The following is a 27,880-nucleotide window of genomic DNA, read 5'->3' on the forward strand; positions in this document are numbered from 1 at the left end:
TATATTTAGCCTCAAAACACAGAATGAATGTTTTTTTAAGCGCAGACATTTTTGAACATCTCTTTCTACCTTGCATACATTTTTCTCTTTAATTAATGCAAGTTATGGGCTACAGCGAGTGTAAAATATACCCTGTGAATGAGTAACTGTTTGTTCATGCCTCAGACCACACGTATTCTAGTTTTAGAACAAACACAGTGTGTGCTATTAAGGCAAAATTAACGTTTATGCTGAAGGAAGGTTATGTATTAGCTGTATAGTTGGGCACAAAAATGAAATAATTTGGTGATTATTCCTTTATGAGTGATTAGGTGATAACTGCTTTATCTACAGGGTGAACTGTAAAATAAAGTACAGATGGAAGCATTGTAGCATTTGTTGGCAGTGACCAACTTTAAACTCTACCACCCTGAGTTTTCTGAAAAATTTTCCTTTTGGACAGAAACTTGTTACATTTAATCTCAGCCTAAATATGAACTCTTTGAACGCCTTCAGTACAATCTTGTTCGGTCACTTGACATTTGGAAGTGTGACACCTCCCACTATGTGCGCACGCGCGTGCACACACAATTTTCTCCCAGCAAAGCTTATCTCACTATATTTTTATTCACTTAACTCAAACAGCTGAATTTTAAAAATTCAGAATTTCAGGCACAACGTGTAACTTTCATTTGAAAAGCAGGATCCATTTTGTAAATTCAAAAGTCAGTTCAAACTTTTAGCAAAGTTATTAACATTTGAAAATACCTTGCTGAACATTGCTCAGCTTTAAAGTGCACAATTCCAGGAAGATACATTGCACATGTATGCACAACTCTAGAAATGCACTTCAAAAAAAGCTAACAGCCCAATTGCAACCTCTGAACTTGGACTATCTCACCCCTAGAAAGCCCCTGGCTGAGTTATTCCCTCTTCTTCTTTCACCAGTAACGGATTTTGGTTTTATATGTTTCACTGGATCACATATGCCAATTGAATTTTCTGTGCTCGGTGGCACTACATCCTAAATGGATGACTTCCTAGAGGAATCAGTATGATTCTTGTAAATACTACATTGGCAGTACATTGAAGTGTACATGTGCACTTCATGGAATAAAACAGTGAAATATTTACAAGAATCATAAGATTCCCCTCACTTTCCACATCAAGTTTTAGCTTCTTGTCTTCACATCAAGGCTCTCCACATGAGAGGCAGATTTAAGATTAGGGATCATTAAAGAAAATGAAATGGGGAGGGTCCAGTGAATTTCAGACTGACTGTGCTGTAGGATGAGGATAAAGAGTAGAAGGGAGCTGGGAAATGAGGAGCAGAAAATGCAGAAGCTGAAGAAGAAAGAAACAGAGGTTTGGGAAGCAGAGCAGGAGATGAACATAACTTTTGAGCAGTCCACAAATTCAATTTGTAAGTTTGCCAAAATCTAGTGTACGTGTGGAAATAATAAAACATTATTTATGGGTATTGCAGAATTCATTTTTTCTGTACATTAACAAACATATAATTAAATTACTCTGTCTCATATGTCTCTATTCCCTTTCTTTTCCTTCACTGCATTTTTCTTAATTTCTATTGTACATGTTGCCCTATCTTTTCACTCTTTCTTCAGTGCTTTCTCATCAGTCTAACTCTTTTGCAGTATTAATTAGCGATAAAAGTTATGTTGAGAGGCAGTGAAGGTTGTGTGTAGGGCACATTCTATCCACCCAGCACCTTCAAAGAATGGAAATAAGAGTGCATTCCCTTCCATCATCATGTCTACAATGCCCTCAATAATAAAATCTAATATCCCATAAGGCTTACACATCCATTTCCAACAGATATCCAGAAACAACACAGTACCTCAACTTCATCAAATTTACACTCTAACACAAAACCTTAAACAGTGACCTCTGTCAGCTTTCACACCTATTACATCAACAGATCAACACAGTGGACTGTCACACATTCCATACATTTAGGAGCTTATTCTGCTTTAACACTGCTGAGGTCACTGTTTAGATTTTGAGTAAAAATTGCATTTCACCAAACCATTAATGAAAAATCCAAATAGTGCTCAAAGTTTATAGTCTATGTTTTGATTTTTGCCATTTCAATGAAACTTTTACAAAATAAAGGTTAAAGATCCTGTTAACACTGAACTCTGTAACACAACCTTAACATTGGTACAGGTACTGCTGCTCCTGCTCTATTTTCTATCTTCCAAGGCATTTACAGTGTTCTCTTCCTTTATCCGTAAGTTGTTTCTACAACGAGAGTTCTGTGGCACTTTAAAGACTAACAAATTTAATATTTGCAGGTATAAGCTTTCGAGAGACTTCAGCTCTCTTCTTCAGATGCAGTAATACAGAAAATAGCTAACACAGAGGCATCTTATAGATATCCAGGTGCATTGAGAACAATGTTAGGTCTTAAGTACCAGACTCCACCTCCACCTCCCCCTCCCCCATTGTTCTCAATGCACCTGGATATCTATAAGATGCCTCTGTGTTAGCTATTTTCTGTATTACTGCATCTGAAGAAGAGAGCTGAAGTCTCTCGAAAGCTTATACCTGCAAATATTAAATTTGTTAGTCTTTAAAGTGCCACAGAACTCTCGTTGTTTTTGCTGTATACAGACTAACATGGCTACCCCTCTGGAACTATAAGTTGTTTCTGTTTCTCCTATCCTCCTGTGTTCTAGCTTTCTCCTCTCTCTCCATCCTCCATCTCAATATCACTTTCCTACTTTTTTCTCCATGCTTCCCCATCCCTAATTTCTCATTCTTCTTCCCACTCTTCAACTCATTAACCTTATCTCCACTCAATGCCTCTTCTTTGTGTTGCCAATTCTTCCCTTCCATTACTCGTACATAGTCACTCCACTACTACCTACTTTCCCGTCTTCCAAGAGGAGAGTATGATTTTCATCAACCTTCCAAAGAACAGTAGACAGCAGCCCAGATATTTACAAACTTCCTATTAATAGTAACATTTGCCAGGAACTAATCCCATCCTATTGATTTTAATGTTAATGGCACTGGAACATGGGCAGTAGCATACTGCTTATTAACAACATTTTTTGGAAGAAAGGCTCCAGCTGCAGGCAGGTATGCAAGGCTGTAGCCAGGGAAGGAAGTGTGGGGACATGCCTTCCCAGCTGCAGCCTCACAAACCTGCCTCTGGCCATTGCTCAGCCTGTACCAGTGCTTCATTCTGTATCTGGAGCGCCACAAACCTGCCTGCACACAGGGACTGCACAGGAGTTAAGGCGCTGCGGGCTGGAAGAGGAGGCTGTGGCAGGGCAGTAGCGGGAAGGGGATTTGCAGCTTGGATACCAGAGCTGCACAGTACCTCTCCCTGAACTATCATGGTTGTGACCTGCAAGTCACTGCACCCATAGAAGGGAGCAATGGGATGTGCTGTTCCCCAGCCACCAGAGATAGCAGGAAGAAGTATGGCCACCAATGCCTCAACTACCATAGAAAGCAGGTCACCTTTCCACTGCTGCGGTGCCTGCAAGCAGGTTTGCAGGTCCGTAGCTAAGGAAAGCACAGCCCAGCACTTCCTTCAGTTGGAAACGTATCTTCTGGTTATTGGCAACTGCCAGATAAAGGCAACTTTTTGCTGACAGACAAAGGGTCTCTAATAAGCAGAATCCACTGTTATTAGTATATGGTTTTGTCCACTCTACCATGCCACATGGATGAGATATTTCCACCTCCACCAATGTCATGTGACAATGATTTCTTCAAGGAAGAGGGGAAGGTGTGTATGGAAGGGATTTTCTTCCCTCTTACAATGCTATAGGATTTACTTTTATTTATCTTCAGGTAACGTAAATATTTATCTAACAAACAGTTGACTATGTCTATCAGAGCATATGTTAAACTGCTACCTGTTTACTGCACTATACCTATGTTCTGTTATCATTGCCATTATAAACACATTCTTTTGATAATTTATAATGAGGCTGTTGTTTTGAAAACAAAAATACCCCAAAATTTACCTGCATATATAAATTGAAATTTTTATCATAAAGTTTTTGAAAGCGGAATGATTTTTGTAGAAAATAGATGTTTATACATTTCTGCAACCAGAACTACCAAAAAATCCAGTTTTACTGAACAAGCCAACTCATTTAAGCTCATGGGTATGATATACATATGTGTCACTGAGTTAATATGCATTCACAACATGCTTTCTTATGCTGTAAATATGGAGAATCAAAATCATATGGGCTAATAGGAACTTCCCAAAAGTCATTTACTCTATTCCTTTGCATCACCAGAAGATACATTTACTTATCACTAAACAATCCCTGATTGACGGACATTAAGCCTAGACTTGAAATATTAAAAATTTGACTAACTGCACACAGTACATCTTAAGGATGCTTGTATTATGAATCCATATTATTAAATGAAAAACACTGTTAATGTACTTAAAGAGTTTTGCCATATATTTGATATTATGGATGGAATACAAGCAAATACTATTACCTTACATACATTTCCAGCATACACTCAGAGGAAGTCACTTAAGGATTTTGATCTCTCCTCGTAAAATATTTCTGTGAAGGAAACCACCGCCCAATAGGACTGGAACCACTTCTTTAGTCTATGGTTTAGGTGGCTCCAGCTCCTAGAAGTATGCTAGTTGGCAATTTGTGCCTAATGCAGCCCAACATGCTGTCATGTGGAGCCTCTATAGTTTCAAACCCTAAAAAAACAAGAGACTATACAGTGAGAAAGATGTGTCCTAAATGGGGGTTTTGTAATGGTCTCCATTCATAGAAAGTGAATTTACCTATGATCCCAAAATCCTATGACTTACAAGAAATGCCCATTTTCTCTCCTGCGCCCACCTCCCCCGCTCCACACACACACACCCAGTAATAACTGGAAGTAGGATATACCTTCCAATACTTCACAATAGACTTATCTGTGGCTAATTGAAAAGGGGACCTAGGGGACATCATCGCAAACTATAGTGAAAAACTTTGTCCACTGATGCATTGACATTAATTCTGTAATGACAAGGCTACTTGTGGAACGGCCACCAGGTCACTGTTGCAGATCTTGCCAACTAAGGCAGTTTCTTTTTCAGACTACAAAAAGAACTTTTCCCTAAGGAACTGGGCATTTACACCTAGAGAGATGTCCTTTGACAATGTATGTTTCCTAAATGCAAGTACATAGCAATTTCACTATGACAGAATGAAAGGCTAACTTATCCTTTGACTTGAGGCCTTAGAAAGTCATGGGTTCAAGGCAGGCCGAATTTTGCAGCCCTATGTCTAAAGAATACCACAAAGGCTCTTTATTGACAAAAGGAGGGAAGATGGATGGGAACTTCAGGGACAAAAGTTAATGACTGTAATGCAGATATGAGAAAGTTACTTATAGTAACTGAAGATTCTTCAAGATGTGTGGTCCCTATCTGTATCCCACTGTGGGTAGGCATGTGCTCCATGTGTCGTAGCTGGAGAGTTTTGAAAGTAGTGTCTTTTGGTCCACACACATGCCCTTTTTTACCTAATTCCTGACTGTGGAGATAAAGAGCGGAGTGGACCAACCACCTCTCCAGTTCCTTCTCTACAACAAATCAATAGGTGATCTGAAACAGATGGGAAGGAGGGCGGGAAGTGGAATACAGATAGGCATTACACATCTCAAAGAACCTCCAATTACTACAAGGTAAGTAACTTTCTCTTCTTTGATTGCTGGTCCCTATGTGTATCCCAGTATGGGTGACTGAAAACCAGTACTCAAATAGGAGGAGAGTGCGAGGATGCAGATGGCAGTGCTAAACAAGGAATCACCATTCGAATGGATGCAGCAGTGGAACAGTTCTGTATGAAAGCATGTCTCACAAACATGTGGCTAGAACTCCATACAGCTGCTTTCCAGATATCAAGTAAAGGTACTTTTTGAAGAGATGCCCTAGACGTTGCTTGCATGCTTGTGAAATGAGCCCTTACTGCATGACATGGAAGAAGATTAGACAGCTGATAGCAGAGCAAAATACAGCCCAAGTTCCATTTTGAGATTCTTTGAGAGTACTTGGCCTGAATCTGATCTCTGTTTGCTATGGCAATAAATAATCTGGGAGAATTTCTGATTGATTTCATTCTCTGCAGGTAAAAGGCCGAGACTTGCCAAGCATCGAAGGAATGGAGCCTTCTTTCTTCTGTGCATTTGTGAGGTTTGGGGAAGAACACCACTAAGTGAATTGACTGGTTCAGGTGAAACTCAAACTACTTTGGAGGTGTATTTAGAGTGTACAAGTAATTAAACATTGTCCCTAAGAAATATAGTCTAAGGAGGATCCTCCTTAAGTACTCCAAGCTCACCAACACTCTTAGCTGAGATTATTGCTACTGGGAGTGTAACCTTCATAGATAGGAGAGACATGGAACAAAAAGCTAATGGTTTGAAGGTTTCATGAGTATTGACAGAAGAAGATTCAAGTCCTATTGAGGAATACAGTCTTTCTTATTGGCAGAAAGGTTCTGATTATGCCTTTCCAGCATCTGCCAGTCAGATCAAGTAATCCTCTGCAAGTGGATGGCATGCACTGATTGCTGCCAAGTGGACCCATAATGAATTGATGGACAAACATGCTGAGTTTAAGAAAAGAATATAGTCCAAAATAAGAATATCTGCACTTTCTTGGGGTATACATCTTTGAGGTGTCCAGATAAAAAAACCCTCCACTTGTTCAAATACCATTTTCTAGTAGACTCCTTCCTACTATTAGAAAAGATGCTCTATGCATCTATGGAACATGATCATTCTAAGGGTGATGCCCATCCAAAAACCATGCCCTGAGATGAAGCAAACAGGGACTGGGATGCTTGATCTTGCTGTTTCTCTGGGTCAGGAGATCGGAAAATGTCAGAATGATCGGTTTATGAGACAATATGTGTAGGAGTTTGGGAAATCAAAACTATCTGGGCCAGTTGAGGATAATGAGGATGACTTATGTCCTGTCCTCCTGAATCTTCCGTAAGCCTAAGATAGGAGTGGTAGTGGAGGGAAAGCATAGTTCAGGTATTATGGCCATGGAAGAATGCATTATCCAGTGAGTGGTGAAACACAGCTCCTCTGGAGCAGTATGTTTTGCACTTCCTGTTTGTTTGGAAGGCAAACAGATCCCTGATGGGGGTCCTCCATAGAGTGAAAATATGGTTCGCTACGAGCCACATAGCTCCTACTTGTAGCTGACAGCAAAATGTCTGCTGAAAGAGTCCGCTAGCAGGTTCTGGGTCCCTGGGAGGTAGACTGCGGTTAGGGTGATCTGACTGCCAGTGCACCAGTTCCATAAACTGACTGTGTCTGCACACCCGGGGAAATATTTTGCACCTTCCTGTTGATTGACGTAAAAGATGGTCAGTGATGTTGTCCGTCATTATGAGGGCATAAGGATTTTCAATGAACGGGAGAAAGGCTTTGCAAGCCCTTCAGACTGCTCACAATTCTAGAATATTGATGTGCATCATGGACTCTTGAGATGCCCAGATGCCCTGAGCTGTACAGTTTTCCTTGTGAGCTTCCCACCCCAATGATCATGCTGTCCGGTGTGGAGGCAGGGAAGGGAACACCCAGGCATACCTGGCGGGGATTCTTAGACCATAGCAGGGATGATATTTCTTTGGCGAGAACAGTCACTATGACGCTCATGGACTGCTAGTTTGGTGAGTACGCTGTTTGAGCCCACAGCTGCAAGCAACAGAGGTGGAGCTGGGCAAACAGAGTTTGTGAAAAAAAATAGTTGAGAGATGGTGAATATTGAAAATGGTTCTCCAACCGCCCTTTTTTCTGGGTACTAGCTAGTACGTTGAGCAAAACCCCCTCCCTTTCTGCTGTAGAGGAACACACTCTATTGCTCCCTGCTGTAAGGGATTCTACTTGTTTGAGAATCTTCTCATGAGACTGACCCCCTTAAGGAGGTGGAGGAGGGGCTTTTGGAGTGCGGAGAGATGTCAACTCTACTATATAGCCAGAATGGATGACATCCAGCACCTATTTGTTCATTTTTGTTGTGCTGCAGGTCTGGAAAAAGTGCTAGATGTCCCCCAAAGTGACGTGGAAGTTGGCAGGTGTTGGCTTGAGTGGTTTGCAGGTTTTGAACTCCCATAAAAAATAATGCTTAGCCAAATGTCCACCAGCCTGGGTCTCATTTGGGCCTTATGACCTTTTCCATGAGGTGTTTCTTAAGGCAAAGTTCCTGCCCTTCCTGGGTACGACTGGGGAACAAATGGCAGACATTGCACCTTGCCGCAACGTGGGTTTCCCTGAGGCAGTAAAAGCAGTATTGGTGGAAATTGCTGCCTGGGAAGGACTGCGGGCAGGCAAACACAAAATTTGAAGCCCAGAGTCCTGGGCACAGCCCAATACCCAAAATGGGTACAAGGTGGGAGGCACTCCCAAGATCGGGGAGACTAACTATAAAACACTAAAACTATAAGATAAACCTTTAAATTCTAAAAACTTCTAAAACTATATATATATATATATATATTTACATATAAAGGAATAAAGCCGAAGCTTGGGACCCTTAAGGTTCCGACCTGGACTATGCAGTGGCAAGAAGGAACTGGAGAGGCAGCCAGTCTTCCCCGCCCTTTATCTGCTTGTTGGAGGCATGAGGTGAACATGGGTGCATGTGTGAACCAGTGGAGACTGCTTTCAAAATTCTCCAGCTCTAGGCACATGGAGCGCATACGCACGCACAGTGGAATACACTTAGCGACCAGCACTTGAAGAATCATTATGAAGAATCAGGAAGAGGGATCTACAGAACAATGCCTCTAAACTTTTACCACCCTCATGATCAAAGTGATGGTCACCAGAAAGACCTCCTTAATCAACAGCCAGGAAAGAGAAACTGAAACTATGGACATGAAGGGGATAAGGAGAACCTTTGCAAAAAACAAACGGAAGCTCTAGACTGGGACCACTTTTGGCTGACCTCATGAATCTAGTGAGTAAAAGATGAATGCCATCAGGAAAACCTTTCAATGGGACCCCTGTTGGCATCCCTAAAGCAGATGTCTGTCTCCTCAGGGTTTCATAGGTTGTCCCTTACTCAAAGACTTCCTGGGCAAATTCAAACACTAGAAGAAGAGGGAAAGATCTACTTGCCATCCTTTACCTCTGAACCAGAAATGGAACTTCTCCCAAATGTGATGTTAGGTTCTGTTTGTCTAAGCTATGCTTGACGTTAGGCTTGTAGACATTATCCTTTCTATCTGAGAGTCCACTGGTGAATTAGTGATCTCTCTTCAAAAGCCAATCCTTTAAATGTACTGTTTCTCACAGTAAGAAGTCACTGGTGAATATGTGAGACACTAGAGCCTGAGCCAGAAGGCTGGGGATCAGAGTGAGGGGAAGGCATCTCTCACATTGGTCTAATTAGTCATTTTAAATATCATCAACGGCAGGACCCACATGGCACAATCCGAGCTGCCTTATCTGAGTTTCCTCAGCACCCAAGGAATCAGAATGAAAGGGGATGACATATATTAGAAGCTTCTGCACTCACTCTTAACCTGCGCCAAAAGCAAAATGGCTCCCTTCTTCTAGTAACAGCAGCAAAACCTGGGACTCGTGATTTTCTTGGTTGCTGTGAACAATCTGATGTTGGTGTCCACCCAGTATTTGCTGGCTTTCAAGAACATTTCCTGGTGCAACTCCCATTCCCTCAAGAAAAGAACCTTCATGTTTGCTAGCCTTCCTGGAGACAGAGTGACATGGCCACATGGGTAGATAACAAGGGATGTCAAATAGCGTGCTGCCCATTTTATGGGGATTGAAACTTCCTGAGTCAATCTCCTAATTCCGAATGTAACCTGCTTTGCTGATGTCTGCCACTGCGCTGTTCATTCAAATCTGCAGTGCTTGATTTCCCACCTACTTCTATAATGACAAGGTGATTCCTGTGCCCATGTGTAGAAGAAAGTCACATGTCTCAGTCTCATGGCTGTCCTTCAGAAGATGATAAGAGAGTACATTATCTTGGAAACAGCAGATGAGGCACTGAACTTCTCCCAAGACCTCTGAATATAATCATAGAAGTGTAGAAATGGAAAGGATCTTGCGAGATCATCTAGTCCAGTGCCCTGCACTTATGGCAGGACCAAGTATTATCTAGACCATCCCTGACAGGTTTCTGTCTAACCTGCTCTTAAAAATTTCCAATGGAGATTCCACAACCTCACTAGGCAATTTATTCCACTTTTTAACTACCCTGACAGTTAGGAAGTTTTTTCTAATGTGAAACCTAAACTTCCCTTGCTGCAATTTAAGCCCATTGCTTGCTTCTTGTTCTATCCTCAGAGGTTAAGGAGAACAATTTTTCTCACTCCTTATAACAACCTTTTATGTACTTGAAAACTGTTACGTCCCTCCCTCAGTCTTCTCTTCTCCAGACTAAACTAACCCAAATTTTGTTTTCAATCTTCCCTCATAGGTCATGGTTTCTAGACCTTTAATCATTTTTGGTGCTCTTTTCTGGACTTTCTCCAATTTGTCTATCTCTTTCCCAAAATGTGGCACCCAGAACTGGACACAATACTTCAGTTGAGACCTAATCAGTGTGGAGTAGAGCTGAAGAATTACTTCTTGTGTCTTGCTTACAGCACTCCTGCTAATACATCCCAGAATGATGTTTGCTTTTTTTGCAGTAGTGTTACACTGTTGACTCATATTTAACTTGTGATCCACTATGACCCCCAGATCCTTTTCTGCAGTACTCTTTCCTATGGGGTCATTTCCCATTTTGTATGTGTGCAACTGATTTTTCCTTCACAAGTGGAGTACTTTGCATTTTTCCTTATTGAATTTCATCCTTTTTACTTCAGACCATTTCTCCAGTTTGTCCAGATCATTTTGAATTTTAATCCTATACTCCAAAGCACTTGCAACCCCTCCCAGCATGGTATCATCTGCAAACTTTATAAGTGTACTCACTATGCCATTATCTAAATCATTGATGAAAATATTGAAGAGAACCAGACCCAGAAGTGATTTCTGCAGGACCCCACTCGATATGCCATTCCAACTTGACTGTGAACCACTGATAACTACTCTGTGGGAATGGTGTTCCAACCAGTTATGCACCCACCTTCTAGTAACTCCCTCTATGTTATGTTTCCCTAGTTTGTTTATGAGAAGGTCAAGCGAAACAGTATCGAAAGCCGTACTAAAATCAAGATATACTAAATTTACTGCTTCCCTCCTATCCAGAAGGTCTGTTACCCTATCAGAGAAAGCTATCAGGTTGGTTTGACAGAATTGTTTCTTGATAAATCAATGCTGACTGTTACTTATCATCTTATAATCTTCTAGGTGTTTGCGAGTTGACTGCTTAATTATTTGCTCCATTATCTTTCCAGGTACTGAAGTTAAGCTGACTGGCTTGTAATTCTCTGCGTTGTCTTTATTTCCTGTTTTATATATTGGCACTATATTTGCCCTTTTTCCTGTCCTCTGGAATCTCTCCCATCTTCCAGGACTTTCCAAAGATAATCGCTAATGGCTTAGATTATCTCCTCAGTCAGCTCCTTGCATATTCTAAGATGTATTTCATCAGGCCCTGGTGACTTGAAGACATCTAACTTGTCTAAATGACTTTTAACTTGTTTTTTCCCTATTTTAGTTTCATATCCTACCTCATTTTCACCAGCATTCACTATATTAGATGTACAATCAGTCCTAACCTTTTTGGTGAAAACTGAAACAAAAAAGTTATTTAGCACTTCTGCCACATCCACATTTTCTGTCACTGTTTTTCCCCCCTCATTGAGTAACGGGCCTACCTTTTCCTTGGTTTTCCTCTTTCTTATGATGTATTTGTAGAATGTTTTCTTGTTACCCTTTATGTCTCTAGCTAGTTTAACCTCATTTTGTGCCTTGGCCTTTCTAAATTTTGTCCCTACACATTTGGGTTATTTGTTTATACTCATCCTTTCTAATTTGATATAGTTTCCACTTTTTGTAGGACTCTTTTTGGAGTTTCAGATCATTGAAGATCTCCTGGTTAAGCCAGGGTGGTCTCTTGCCATATTTCCCATCTTTCCTACGCAGTGGGATAGTTTGCTCTTGGGCCCTTAATAACGTGTCTGTGAAAAACTGCCAACTCTCTTGAACTGTTTTTCCCCTTTGAGTTGCTTCCCATGGGATCTCACCTACAAACTCCTCAAGTTTGCTAAAGTCTTCCTTCTTGAAATCTATTATCTTTATTGTGTTGTTTTCTCTCCTACCATTCCTTAGAATCACAAACTCTACCATTCACGATCACTTTCACCCAAGCTGCCTTCCACTTTCAAATTCTTAACCAGTTCCTCCCTATTTGTCAAAATCAAATCTAGAACAGCCTCTCCCCTCATAGCTCATGGAATGTCCTCATGGAAGCGGAAACAGATGGAAAGTGTTTCCTAAAACTTGAACTGAGGGGGTGTTCTGGTACTGAGCATTCTCCCTAGACAAATCCAGGATTTTAGGACTTTAGTAACCTTTTCTATGAAGGATATGAATACCTCTCCATAGCAAAAACTCATGCCTGCTCTTGTGGAAGAGAATGGCCTTTTGTCAGAAACACACTCGCCCTCTTCCATGTAGGTCTTGAGGATGCTGGAGATGGCAGCTAGTGACAGACTGACTCTGGAACACTTGAGGTGAGGAAGAGAAGAACTGAAGGACAAATGTACATGACATCTCATTGCCTACCCTCTCATGAAGACATCACCACCTTCCAAGGACCTATTGCAGCCTCCAGGGGGATGGCAACCGCGGCCTACTTTTCCCAAAAGAGACCTTCTTAGAATGGAATTAAAGCTTACTGCTTGACCCTGAAGTGCTGCAGATTCAGGGAGATATGAGCAAAGAATAAGAGGGGGGCTCTCCTCATCTGCACATCTCCTCCATCCTTAGAAGTTTTTCAGGCCCAGCTTGACAAAGCCCTGGCTGGGATGATTTAGTTGGAGTTGGTCCTGCTTCGAGCAGGGGGTTGGATTAGATGACCTCCTGAGGTCCCTTCCAACCCTAATATTCTATGGTTCTATAATCTGGACTCTGCAAATGCAGAGCTATAAAGGCTAATTAGGGCAAGGTGGGATCAAGACAAGAATGAGCAACAGTAACCAGACTGCAGCCTTCTCTAAGTCACAGAGTTGGCATTTCCCATTCTGCATGGTCTGCCAACCTGGTGTCTACATGGTAAGGAGATATGCATCTTTTGACATCTACACTCTCTCTCTCTCATGTAAATCTCCAGCCAGGAACCTGCCACAGAGAGAACCACAGTAGACCTACACTTGCTGTAGCATCTAATGCACCTCTTGGAAGTCACTACTGCCACCATAATCAAATTGACTTGTTTAAGGAGCCTCCTGTTCAGCCATAGGGTTGTGAACAACTGGAAACTAGCAGCTACAAACTGGATGCTACAAAGTCAGCAACTCTGAGGCTGAGCAACTTGAACAGGAACCTAGAGAAGCTGCAGATCAGTTGCCAGATGGGGGTGTTCCCTATATAAAGGGTTATGCTGTGGCAGCATATTAACAATGTTACAAAGACTGGACGCAGAATTATGTCAATTACAGCTATAATTTAGACCTTTCAGCTCCACAGCATGTTACTGGGGTATTTTTAGTCAATAATATTTTATATGTAAAAGATTACTAAAATACAAAAGCTATTTAAATAACAGTAGGTATCTATCCTAAAAGCCAGAGGGTGAGTTAAGGAAAATTCTAACCTCAACACTGAAAAATTTAAAAGTTTAGATGTATTTAACTTTGCTTTCTCAATGTGACACCATACATGATAAAATCCATTGTCTGCTACTATATCCCCAAACTTCTTGGATTTTGTTGTAGTTTTAATAGTAGAACCATTGGGCATTGGATTCTGAATATTTCTAGTTAAACTGAGAAAAAAACATGTTTGCATTTAAGATTTAGAGTCTACTGTAGCCTGATTATTTCTCATACTGTGCTCACTTTGTTATGAGCCTGTACAACTGAAAGAAACAACAGGTCAAGTGAAAAATGCAACAATACTTAAAACAGATGTTGATGTAAATTCCAGTGGAGAGAATATATTTATTTCCATGTATAGGTTTACTTGGAGCTTATTTTTCCTTATATAGTATAACTACTGTATATAAAAGACCATTAAAAATATATTTTTTAAAACAGAAGGTAAGAAATGCTTACGGCTAAGGGTTCCCAAACTCTGCCAACACGATCTCATTTTAATGAAGTCTTTCCTGTTGGGAATGCAGACAGCAAAAAGTCACAGTGTGTGACCTCATACATATGGTGTGTGCAAGGTCATAATGTGTGAAGGATGAAATTTTGTAGATCAAAATGGTGTCTTCCATGTATTGTGACCTCATGTGCACCATACATGCAAGGTCATATTGTGCAGAGCAAAAAAGCATCCTTCACATAGTAAGGATCGTTGTGATCCCATCTGCTGCTGATGTGATCCCATTTGATGTCACAACCCATAGTTTGGGAACCACTCGCTTATATTGATGCCTGTGAAGAAACTGTGTGTCTTTATTTTTAAAAGATACATATGTGCCATTTGTGCGGGTGACAGAAAAGCAATATTTACAGACATAATGGTATTTGGCCTTTTATCTCACTCAGTATTAATTCCACCATGATGGTGATGAAATGCTACAGAATGGGGCCCACAGTATTTACATGTATGAAAATACAAACTTTTCTTGGACGTCAACAGGCAAAAACCCATTTTAAAGGCATTACGTATCCAAAGTCTAAGGGTTGGGCTCTGAATATTTTAACAAATCAGAAAGTTGAGATCAATTGTAGTTTGAACTATAAGAGTCAATCATAATAATTTCAGTTTTCATATATATATATATATTTGCTTTTCTTTTTGAGATAATGTGATCCAGGAGCTATTGTACCCTGGAGTAGTATATCCTCTTGACTGGGCTGAAACAAATGTTGTTCTAAGATTAGAGATCAAGGAGCATGATTTCTATGCCAGGTTAACAGACTTACATGACTTTCTGTTGGAAATTTTCTGTGGCTGAATATGTACTTCAGGTCTTTTCAATGCAAATCTCCTATAAAATTGGAAGGGGTAAAGGGAGAGAGAAAAACAAGACACAAAACTCCTCAGTTTTCAGTGCAAGTTTGGATTAATAAACACTCAGCATCATGAAACTGTTGTAAAACAATACAGTCTATTCAAGTTCTACAAAATTAAATCCTACCGTCTTAAATTTTTGTAAGCACTCCAAAAACTGCTGCAGCTCTTTTTCCTGAATAGTACATCAATGTGGGTACAGATACTGAAGTGCTATTTTCCATATGTTTTTTTTTCCAAACTGGATCAACACTATCCTATCAGTTTGTCATTATTCATTCCAGCCAGACAAGGAAGGAAATCCAAACTATTTGGATAACGCGATTCCAAGTTCAGTTGTCTTACCACGATGCAAGGTTTCAAAGCTGATTATAACCATAACATGAGCACTTATATGACAACCAAGGCTTTGAAAATAAATGTATTAGTATACAAAGAAAAATGAAGCTATGTACCGCAGTAGCTCACCTCTCCTGGAAATGTTTTGAAGGGATCAAGCCTGCTCTGGGATTGGAATCACCTTCATGTTTGGCCTGCCACCAGGTTGCATCATCCTGGCTCATGATTTGAAGGATATCTCCTTTTCTGAAAGAAAGCCCAGCTTCTTTACAAGGAATTGCTTTATCCTCATTAGGATCATAGTCAAATAGGGCTTTCATAAACATCTGGAAAGAAGAGTATTTTCTTTAAAATGAACAATATCCTTAAATACAATCCATAGGTTTATCCAATTTTTTATTTGTATTTACTGCTAATAACTCTAAACTAAATTATGTACTATTATAAACATTTATTGCTCTAAAACGTTTACGTGGAAGTCTACATTAGGATATAATTCGGGAATGTTTTAGTCTGTTATAACTTGAAGCCAGTGTGCAGTGCACAAAAAGATGAAAATGACCTACTCCTAGAGGAAAATGAGACCTGGGATTTCACTGGTGGACTTCATGCCTGTAAGGAAAAGTGGAGACACACAATCTTCATGGACTATGGTACTCTCTTGGTAACCTTCTGATTCCCTGCTCACATGGGTGGAGGTAGAGAGGATTCAGAAGTGAGTTGAGTCCCAGAGGTTGGCCTAGTCAAGTCTTCCCCAAGTTATTGGTTATATGGTGTAAGCCTTATAATCCTGCACTGGATCCAGTTAAATGTCTGGAATGTGAAGGCATGCCTGTATAGCATCCCCCCGCCTTGTTGAGTTAGTAAAGTTGCATCTGCTGCTTAAATCCATCTCTGTGTCTGTCTTTCATCCACCCATGTCTGGCTCAAATGTTTATATGCCGCGTAAGAGTCACTGCAACCATCATATGAAACATCCTTAAGTAGGGCTTACCTTGCCTTCTATAGCTGGTGTTTCCTCTTTGATACTAGGTATAATTTTAAACGTAATTGCTCCTTGAGACTGAGCCTAATTAATATTTTGAAGAGAAAACAAATTGAGAATTACATTCTCAAAATTTTAAACAATATAGTAAGTCTAAAAGCAAACAAGAGGAAGCCAAACTAATGCAGGGAGAGTAAAAATGCAGCCCATGGAGTTCTGTAATGCCACAATATGGAGCTGCGAACTGTAAAGATCACAGGTCCCAGTTTGCAATATTCCATTTTGATATGTGTATTGCTGCTCAAGGTAAAGATGAAACCTTAGAAGCTGGGACCTGCAGTTTCAGAGGCTGAAGCTCCATATTAAAGATGAGGGCAAATGCAGTTGTTCAGTTTTATGTACATCAGGTACATCCCCAAAGCTCCTGGCAAAGTTGGAATACTCCAACTAACATTTCACCATTCAAAAAATGACAAACTTTCAAATAGGTCTGTGCCACAACTGTAGCATAAAATGTTTTTTCTTGGGATTTATACTTCTGGCAAGTTAAAAAAATCCAGAACAAGGAAAGATTTTTTTAACAGACTGTGTACTAGAGAGGAAAAAACCTAAGTCTTCAAACAAGTTAACCATTATCAACCGCCTCATCCACTCCTCTTTCCCTATACCCTATTTAAAATGTGTGTGTCTGGCCACATTTACTTATAAACCACAATATAGACCCACTGCCTTACTGACATTTTGTTATTGAAGAAAGTGCTAGTCAGTTGGACATCTGCTACTATTACATGCAGACGATGCATTCCATAAAAACTAGTACAATGCAACAGACAGCAAATGATTCAAGAAAAATTGAAACAGGCCTGTTCACTACCAAGTGAGATATACTTCTGCGTGAAAGCCTGCATTCAAAAGTTCACTGTTTGACAAACAGCAGCCAAGTTCTTATTTCACCAGCAACAGGACTGGAAACAATAATACCATTACCATTGAAAAGGGCTCTAATTAGCTTCTGATGTTTATATTGTACTTCCATGAAGTAAATGGGGAAACTGTTCACACCTTTGCTATTGGGTTTCTGGAGATTTTTTTTAACAAATATTAATTGTGCAGGAAAATACACTTCTATAGGGAACACAAAACCATAGAGCAGCTAGAGAATACCACTGGGAAGGTCAACATTTGAAATTAATCATCTTGACTATTGAATAAAACATTTAAAGCAAGTCAATCAGTTTAATGGGGGCAATCACACATGTACTCGCGTAGCAAAGTCTACTTCCACAACAGAAAGACTTAGCAATACATTTTTTCAAAAAGATTTAGTTCTTCCACAGTAAAAATTTCTGAAAATATATTAAATTATGAGTTGTGTGATATTTTTCCACACCTACAAGTTTTTATGGCTATAAGCAATGGTACGGTTTACAGGCGCATAAGCTGGGAAAGTACAACAGCATTAATTCTATTCACACTCATCAAGTAACACTTTATATTAAGGTTCCATTTATAAATAGTTTATGAAAGGTTAATAAATAAGTAATCGATTTAAAAAAGAAATAACTAATCAACTGTTATAAATTTGGAGTCCAGCAGATCAGTATGTTTCTATAACCATAGTTTATAATCACCTGCATCACTTCTGACCAATGTGCACATAACTGCCTACAACACAAACTACTTAGATATGTAACATGCTTATAACATTTATTCATCTTTTATTAACCATTTATAAACAAAATATTAATATAATAATACAACCCATCATCAAGAGAGACTTAGGGATGCAAATGATAATACAGGGGAAAAACAGCACTGATATACCTTTTAAAAATAGGCACCTCTGAAACAGCAAACTAATTACTTTTTCTAATTTTTTTCTAAAAAGATTTTAAAATGTGTTTGTTACTTACCAAAATGTGTATTATTTCTTCAGGTTTTTTATCATCTACAGGAATCCCATTGACTTCCCTAAGTTCATCACCAACGTGAATAAGACCTATGCATTGAAAAATATTTCGTTTGTTGTTGAATGGTCGTGTTTAATATAAAAGGTACATAGTCAGCATTCAAGCCCTTCTATATTTTTTTTTATGTTCACCCCTCTAGGTTAGTCACTGATCTCTGCATCTTTCCTCCAAATGCTGTAGAAACATGAATATATAGTGAACACCAGCGTAGCCAATATCATCGTGGACAATCTTGAGTTGATAGACAGTTAATTTCTCTTCCTTCCCTCTAAAAGTTAACAGTGTATTTCCAACATTTCTAGTCTTTCAGAGACAGAGATTAGAAATACCGTATATTTATTTTCTTTCAACTTATACCGCTTTCCTATTGCTACCCGACAGTGAGTGCTAATTAACGGTCCAATCCTGCAACGTGCTGAGCACCCTCAACTAATCAATGTGAGTCAGTGACATGTTGCAAAATTGATCATGTAGCAACTTTCTCAGAATTACTAAGTTACACTCGTAACAGAAACATTAAAAGTTCCACGCATTTTAAAAATGGTTCAAAATCATTACACTAACAACTACTGGCAGAAAGTGGGAGGTAAAATTCACTTTCCTGACAAAAGTAAAAGGAAAACAATAATGGTGATGCAGAGAAAAAAGGAATCCAACAACTGAAGGTGTGTTGGGGTCTGTGATACCAGTGATATTCGCCACATACAGGTGAGACAGTAAAATGTTTTTCTATGCTATCCAAGTCAGTGGAGAACTCCCATTGATACAGAATTAAATACAAGACACTCTAAACATAACAGCAAGTATCGGTGCATTTAGATTAGGTTTCAAGATCAATTCTACATCCATTAAATTCTTCTGAGCCTGTAAGAGGCTATCCCTCTTCATTACTGGAAAGTACTTTTCTCTCCGCACTGAGGTTTCTGCATTCCCTTCAAATATTTAACATGCAGCAAACAATATATAACCTACATATAATTTTACTGCATGTTAAATATATTCTTTGGTCAGGATTAGTTTATGCAGGATATCTATATGTAAAATTATGACTGACTGACTAAGGGTATATCTACACTGCTAGGGCTGCACAGATTGATGCAGTAGGATCGGCTGAGCAGGCTGTGGAGACCCACTCAATCGATCCTGGAAGCGCTCTCCGGTCGATGCAATTAATTCATTTCCCCCACCCTCCTGAAAAGAGTAAGGCTGCATCAACCGGAGGATGTCTCCCATCAACGCAGCATAGTGAAGACGTCGCAGTACAGCAACGTAAGTAAGTTGAGGGGAGATATGCAAGCTACAGTATGTAGCTTGTGTATCTCCTGTTGACGGCCAGTGTAGACCAGTCCTCCCTCCGTCCCTCACTCACCAATCAAATTAAAATCCTATGTATCGCTAAACCCATCCACTTCTGCTCTTCTTTGAAGACATCACCTAAGACGAAGTTACTATCTGCATTAAATATCTGTACTACAGATGGGCATACTGTTTTGTAGAAAATAAGAACTGAACCTGACCATTTTAAAGAACCTTTGAAAAGCTATGATATTTTAAAATATTTTCACACTTCACTTCCTATTTTCAGTCTAAAGATAACACACATAGTAAGGCTATATTGGGCTACTTATCATTCATCCAGAAACAGAAAGTATGAGAAATCTACAAAAAAAAATTGATTCTAACAAATCCTTGAATTTCTTATCTGAACTAAACCAATCTTTGCATGTATTATAATTTCTAAGAATAAATAAGACAAGTAATAAACAATAATTGATAAAACCTATTGTGCTTTTTTATTTAATAATTAAAAAATCATTTCCACATTTTATTCAACAGGAAATACCATCACCAGCTCTGAAATGCCACCTTGGAAGATGGCCCAACTCCTAGTTACCTTTTATGCGCATGCCCCCCACCCCCTACCCTCCCTTGCCCTTTTCTGAGATAAATAATTTGAATGGTTAGTGCCAAGAAAGACCTCTCTTACCACTTCTGTCTGCAGCGCCTCCTCGCATTATTCTAGCCACCACAATCGTGCCAGTATGTTCATCCCTTTTAATAGTAGCCCCCTTTAAAAAAAAGATACTTGGTAAGTCTTAGCATAATTTAAATATATTGGACTAGAAAACATTTAAAATGTAAAATTTCAAGTTGTAGAGATGTTCCAGAGGGGTAGCTGTGTTAGTCTGTATACAGCAAAAACAACGAGAGTCCTGTAGCACTTTCAAGACTAACAAATTTAATTTCTGCAGGCATAAGCTTTCGTGGGCTGTAACTCACTTTGTCAGATGCAAGAAATAGAAATCAAATGGCAGGTATATATACATCCAAGTTTAAGGAACAACAATGGGAAAGTAGTTGAGGCCTATTCACAACCATTGATTAGGAGGTGAGAATGTGTGAACAGAGAAAATTACATTGGCTATCTCATTACAGGAAGTAATTTTCTCTGTTCACACATTCTCACCTCCTAATCAATGGCTGTGAATAGGCTTCAACTACTTCCCCATTGTTGTTCCTTAGACTTGGATGTATATATACCTGCCATTTGATTTATTTCTTGCATCTGACAAAGTGAGTTACAGCCCACGAAAGCTTATGCCTGCAGAAATTAAATTTGTTAGTCTTGAAAGTGCTACAGGACTCTCGTTGTTTTAAGTTGTAGAGATGTATATTGTAGTCCAAAAATAAAAATGGCACCTGTTCATAAATATCAGTTACTACATGAAATCAGAGCCAGTCCTAAGCATCAGCAGACTAAGCAATTGCTTAGGGCCCTGAGCAGCTCAAGTGGGTATTCCTATTCGCATTTTTAGTATGTGGTGGGGGGGCGGGGGGAAGAGGGGAAATATTCGTGCTAAGGGCCCCCAATGGGGTAGCACCGCCTCTGATGAAATATAAGTATTTCATGAATATTACATACAAAATGTTGTTGTTTGTTTCATGTTAATAGCAATCTGTCCCTTTCGTTCTATCCTATAAAATCAAGGCTAGCAATAACCCATCCATTTTGTACAAGTGTGGTTTTATGTACTCAGGATATGTCTACATTGCGGTAAAACACCTGTGGCTGACCCTTGTCAGCTGACTTCGGCTCGTTGGATTTGGGCTATGGGGCTATAAAACTGAATTGTAGACTTTCGGGCTTGGCTGGAGCCTGGGCTCTGGGACCCCATGATGGAGGCGAGTCCCAGATCTTAGGCTTCAGTCAGAGCCTGAACACCTATACTGAAATTTGATAGCACTGCAGCCCAAGCCAGCTGATATGGGCCAGTCACAGGTGTTTTATTGCAGTGTGGACATACCCTCAGATGCATAATAAGGATAACATGAAAACAATATAATTTTGGACTTTAATATTTCCCCTAAGTATACAGAGCTATGCTATTTGTACTGGGTCAGCTTTTAGACTTTTGCATAAGTACCACTAAAAATTGAAAAACAACATGTATAGCAAAGTTCCTGCATATAAAAAGTTCAAATTGCCTAACACATTAGATATTTTGCACATATTTAGCTAATATTAGCTTCAAAAGAGAACCCCCCCCCACCCTCCGACACACACACATGCCTATTTGTTCTTTGGCAAAGGAGTCTTTAAGAATCATCCAAGAAACAAACATGGCTTTGGAAAATCATCCTTTTCTGTAGCACTGATCTGGAACATGTGAGGAAGAATTAATACAGTTCAGATTTGTGGGACATTTCTTGTATCTGCCATAACTGTGTTTTAACAATTATGAAATAGGTACAAAAAATAAATGAAGCATAAATAAATGCATTTTTGCATCCAATGGCTGCTTAGCAGCCTGTGTCTGGTGACTTTATATCAGTTCAGCTTCTAGTGAGTGTTGTCTATAGCACAAAAAACTACCATCAAAACTAGCAACTTGTTCGTATTTTCAACAGAGACAGAAAGTAATAAATAATAGAAGAGGGTTTGTATGGAGTCTGAACAACTGATTCTCCTGATTCTCTTCGAGAGGTATTTCTTCCAAACAGGGTGAAAGCACGAAGGTAGGAGATATAGAGGGGATGCTTGTTGTTGGGGTACCATTAAAAGCATCTAAATAACAAGGGCCAAAATTGAGACACCCCTCATTCACAGGAACATTGCTAATGAAGTTTCTTTGTAATGATCCACAAACACAACTGAATTTTGAATGAAAAACCCATGTTTAAAGAAAATAAGAAATGCTGACAAAGAATTACATTTTCCATAATTCCCCTCCCCTTTCAAATAGATTAATAACACAGAATAACATATATTGACTTATAACACTGAAATATAAAATGAAGAATTGTTAATAGTAAAATGAAAAGCTTCGATAGCTATATTTTTAATAGTTTGTAATTATAAATAGTGAATGAGTATTGATGAGGTAACACTTAGGCCAAGGTTTTGATGGCATAAATAAGATTTTGCCAATTCTCCTTTTACATAGAATTGCTAATCTGCTTAAAACGTTATTGCTGATAGAACAAAGCTAACATGTCATGTTGGAAGACGTAAGTAAGAGATACACAAACATGTAATAATAAATACACCCTCCCTTTTTTTTTGGGAAGACCCAGAGCAGAGTGACACAAAACAACATGACCCAGAAACAGCAAAAGAACGCAGGAAAAATACAGAAGATGGATAAGTGAAGTTTGCACGTGTGTAATGTGTGGGTTATCTAAAATCCAAACTGTTGATGTGCTAAAAGACAACTGGATAAAGATTAGTTAATCTATAAACACAGAATCATAGAACTGGAAGGGACTTCGAGAAGTCTTCTAATCCAGTCCCCTGCACCCAGGTCAGGGATGGGCTTAGTCCTGCCAAGTGTCTTTCCAACCTGCTCTTAAAAATCACCAATAATGGAGATTCCACAAACTCCCTAGGCAATTTATTCCAGTGCTTAACTATCCTGACAATAATGTCTAACCCGGGGGTTCTCAAACTAGGGGTCGTGACCCCTCAGGGGGACATAAGGTTATTATGGGGGGGGGGGGTCATGAATTTTCAGCCCCCATGCATGCCAGTAAGGGTAGCACGGCATGACGGGGTTCATCACTTTTTTGGGGGGGGTCATCACAGTCTGAAATATTTTCAAAGGGGGTCCTAGCAAAAAAAAGTTTGAGAACCCCTAGTGTAACCTAACCGCCCTTGCTGCAATTTAAGCCCATTGCCTCTTGTCCTGTCCTCAGAGGTTAACAAGAACAATTTTTCTCCCTCCTCCTTGTAACAACCTTTTACATTATCAGAGTTACCAACACCAGAGTTATGAACTGACCACAGTCAACCACACACCTCATTTGGAACAGGAAGTATGCAAAAAGGCAGCACCAGACACCAAAAAAAAAAAAAAAAAAAAAGAACAGCAAACATAGTACAGTACTCAGTTAAAAATAAACTACTAAAATATAAAGGAAATGTTTTAAAAAAAGATTTGATAAGGTAAGGAAACTCTTTCCATGCTTGTTTCATTTAAATTAAGATGGTTAAAAGCAGCATTTTTCTTCTGCATAGTAAAGTTTCAAAGCTGCATTAAGTCAAAGTGCAGTTGTAAACTTTTGAAAGAACAACCATAATGTTTTGTTTAGAGTTACAAACATTTCAGAGTTACAAACAACCTCCATTCCTGAGGTATTTGTAACTGAAGGTTCTACTATATGTACTTGAAAAGTTTTATCATGTCCACCCTCAGTCTTTTCTTCTTCTGACTAAACAAACCCATTTTTTTTTCCATCTTCCCTCACAGGTGATGTTTTCTAGACCTTTAATCATTTTTGTTGCTCTTCTCTGGACTTTCTCCAATTTGACCACATCTTTTTGTAGAACCATATAAAAAGCCAATGTGAACATGGACCCAAAGTGGAGAAACACCAGACCAGAAACTGAAGAATGGAACTGAAGGGCCAGACCAAGGGATCAGAAAAGGCAACGACTAACATGGAAGAACTTCCTGGTGCCCCAGAATGTGGTAACTTGGGTCCATTTACCAATTCCGTCTGGTCTGTTGTTATTTGCCTGCCATAAATTTATGTCCAGACACAATAAGTGACAATAATTCTGTCTGAAATTGTATAAATAAAGGCCAAAATTGATAACACTTAAATTGGGTGGACTTATGACTCAGAGTCCCAACTTTTACCCCCAACACTTGTTACCCTATTCTGTGGATACAACTTCAGGCACCACAGATAATTGAACTGGCAGTTTTTACAAGTGCTAAACATCTATTTTTTGGAAAAAGTTATTTGAGCACTAACAGACACTGAAAAGAAACACTATTGGCAGACTTTTTCAACTTCGCACAGTATTAACTGTCTAACATTGGCTTAGTCAATGCAATCTTTGGTTATTTGCAATATCGCTGCTGATCAGTCAATATAACAACAGTCCAGGAATCTGACTTGTAGAAGTCACTTCTCGAGAAAAACGTCCACCTTTTTCATTAGTGAACCAGCATTTATTTATTTATTTTCACCTCTCACTCAAAATTTCTCATTCCGAAACATGGGCATCAGTATCAACTGCTTAGAGTTATTTTGTCAAAGAAGAGTTGCAGTTAAGGTGGGAGTAAATTGTTCACAAAATTCAGTATATATTGAATTTGTTTTTATGTCTGCCTTTCTTAGTTTTTCTTCAAAAAAAAAAAAAAAAAAAAAAAGCAGAACAAAAGGTGCATCACCGTTTCAAATGTAAAGTATTTCAGGCGCATAAAAGTGGAAAAATATACAAATAAGTAACAAGTGTCAAATGCTTGGTACTTGTTTAACATTTTTATGGTTGTAAGTAAAACTTACCGCTAAAAAATCCAAATCTAAAATACAACATAATGCTTAAGGGAAAAATGCCATGTGGGAATTTGATTTGTATTTGTTTATTACACACAGGCCATATTTACTGCAAAAAGGAAAACTCCCTAGAAAATTAATCGCCACCACATGTTCAGAGTTTCTTTGGTAGAAATTCTGACAGCAGCCACCACTCTTAGTAGAATTCTGAGTCTGTGTATTGTACATGATATTACATTTTAAATTTATTTATATGAAATCCTATCTCTAAGTAGTGCATTCTTTCTGTAATTTGCTAAAATATGCTTTTACAGTTTTATAATAAAATTATATTGCTATGACATTTGCTTGACTTCTTTATTATGGTCTAATTTCAGCTGCAAATATGCCTGAGTTAGAAAAATTATAAGGATTATGATGCAGCCATTCTAGTCACATATTTTAAAATGAGTATTTTTACACAGAAAGGAAATACTACTGATTTCAATATTACTGTATATAAACTGATAAAATCAATCATTAAAACACCTACCCTATCCCAGTATTAAGTTCTGGGACCACAGTAACAAATGTTAGTTTTAAACTTATTTCCAGTAACTGGATGCTAACCCAGGTATCACAAGGCAGCCCAGTCTGGAATGCCGTCCTGCTTAAAGCCACAGCTTAAAAACCTCTAAAGATGGAGATTCCACCAGCTTCCTAGGTAACCCATTCCAGTGCTTCGCCACCCTCCTAGTGAAAAACTCTTTCCTAATATCTAACCTAGACCTCCCCCACTGCTACTTGAGACCATTGTTCCTTGTTCTGTCATCTACTACCATTGAGAACAGCCTATCTCCATCCTCCCTAGAACCCTCTTTTAGGTAGCTAAAGGCTGCTATCAAATCCCCCCTCATTCTTCTTTTGCAGACTAAACAAGCCTAGTTTCCTCAGCCTCTCCTCATTAAGTCTTGTGCTCTAGCCCCCTAATCATTTTTGTTACCCTCCGCTGGACTCTCTCCAACATGTCCACATCCCTTTTGTAGTGGGGGCCCAAAACTGGACACAATACTCCAAATGCGGCCTCACCAATGCCGAATAGAGAGGAATAATCACTTCCCTCAATCTGCTGGCAATGCTCCTACTAATACAGGCATAAGCTTTCGTTAGACGTAAGGAACAGAAATCAGATAGGAGGTGTATATATGCATATCCTAAGAGTTTTGCTGTATACAGACTAACATGGCTACCCCTCTGGAACTGCTCCTACTAATGCAGCCCAATATGCTATTACTCAATAACTTCAATTCAGGTTTTCTTGTCTCAATACTACTCCCTCCTTGGGACCTATTTATTATAAAAACTTTGTGCAAATGATCCAAAACATAAGTCTTCAAACATGCAGTCCATTTCTCACTGCAGTGCAAACTGTAATTAAAGCTCAAGCTATCTCGCCTCTTGATGCCCCACATATCACACACTGGCGTCCTTGCCTCGACCCTCTGACAGTCCTCCTCTGTCTTTGTACCAGGACAGCCACCCCAGCCCTTCCAAATGGAGTACAGCCTCACTTTTCCCCAGCGGGAACCTTCCCACCGCCTCTCTGCTGGGCAGCATCCTTCACTCCCCCTGGCTCTCTTACAGTTACTCTGGAGTCCAGTTTTCTGGCTCTGAAGAGGTCAGTGGGTAAGCTCCTCTACTGCTCCCCTGCCTTCAACCATTTCTGGCCCTTGGTTTGGGCTCTCCATCTTACAGCTTGCAGGCAACTTCCTCTGCATCTCCTTCTGCCTTCAGCTCTCTCTAGTCCTCTGGTCATGGCTCTCTGGCTTGGAGACCCCAGCCAGTAAATTCCTTTTGTTACTCTCCTTGCCTTCAACCTTTTCCAAGGGAACACCTTCTGCTTCCTTCTGGGATCTCCTCCATTCCTCCAGGCCACTGGCCCCTCTCTTCTGCCCATGACTGAACCAGTCTGCTCCGACTCAATGGCTCTTCCTCTCACACCCAGTTGCCCTGACCCTTTACAGCTACAGGTGCTGCCCCGCCCTTTTAATTGGCCAAATAGGGAGCACTTGTTCTGGCACAGGGGAGCTGGACCTACTTCATTCAGAGGCCAGCCACACTGTGACATCAAGGTTTTCAAATAATAAATATGCTTCCTCAACAATCCACCATAAAATTAAATCAATGGTAATGTGCTCTTTTCAATAGATTCATAGACACCAAAGCCAGAAGGGATCATTGTGATCACCTAGTCTGACCTTCTATATAACAGAGGTCAAAAACTCCCACAAAGTAATTCCTTTTGAATAGGACCATATCTTGAAAAAAATATCCAATCTTGATTATAATTTGCCAGTGATGAAAAATCCACTACGAACCAAGACAAATTGGTCCAATGTTTAATTACTTTCATTGTTAAAAATGTACACCTCAGTTCCAGTCTGAACTTGTCTGGCTTCACCTTCCAGCCACTGGATCTTGTTATACCTTTCTCCACTAGACAGAGGAACGCACTATATTAAATATTTGTTCCCCACATAGACTGCAATCAAGCCACTCCTTACCCTTCTCTTTGTTAAGCTAAATAGATAGACCTTCTTGAATCTATCACTAACAAGCATCTTGTCTAAACCTGTAATCATTCTGATGGCTCTTCTTTGAACTCTTTCCAATTTATCAGCTTTCTTCTTGAATTGTGGATACCAGAACTGGT

General features: G+C 39.5%; 1 protein-coding gene across 4 annotated transcripts in view; it reads right to left on the reverse strand.

Annotated features, from left to right (window-relative positions):
• Window positions 1-27,880, reverse strand: part of MPP7 (MAGUK p55 scaffold protein 7) — a 281,426-nt gene that overhangs the window by 64,156 nt on the left and 189,390 nt on the right. For all 4 annotated transcript variants that reach the window (XM_067542555.1, XM_067542556.1, XM_067542558.1 and 1 more), the window contains 5 exons: window positions 20,390-20,471; window positions 18,346-18,431; window positions 16,442-16,516; window positions 15,577-15,773; window positions 15,021-15,085 (listed from right to left, as the gene is read on the reverse strand). In XM_067542555.1, coding sequence (XP_067398656.1) covers window positions 15,021-15,085; window positions 15,577-15,773; window positions 16,442-16,516; window positions 18,346-18,431; window positions 20,390-20,471 — 505 coding nt within the window. The remainder of the gene's footprint in view (window positions 1-15,020; window positions 15,086-15,576; window positions 15,774-16,441; window positions 16,517-18,345; window positions 18,432-20,389; window positions 20,472-27,880) is intronic.

Source organism: Emydura macquarii, unplaced genomic scaffold (assembly GCF_026122565.2).
Source record: "Emydura macquarii macquarii isolate MOO-44397 ecotype Brisbane River unplaced genomic scaffold, CSIRO-AGI_Emac_v2 contig_719, whole genome shotgun sequence".
Classification (NCBI taxonomy): Eukaryota; Metazoa; Chordata; order Testudines; family Chelidae; genus Emydura; species Emydura macquarii.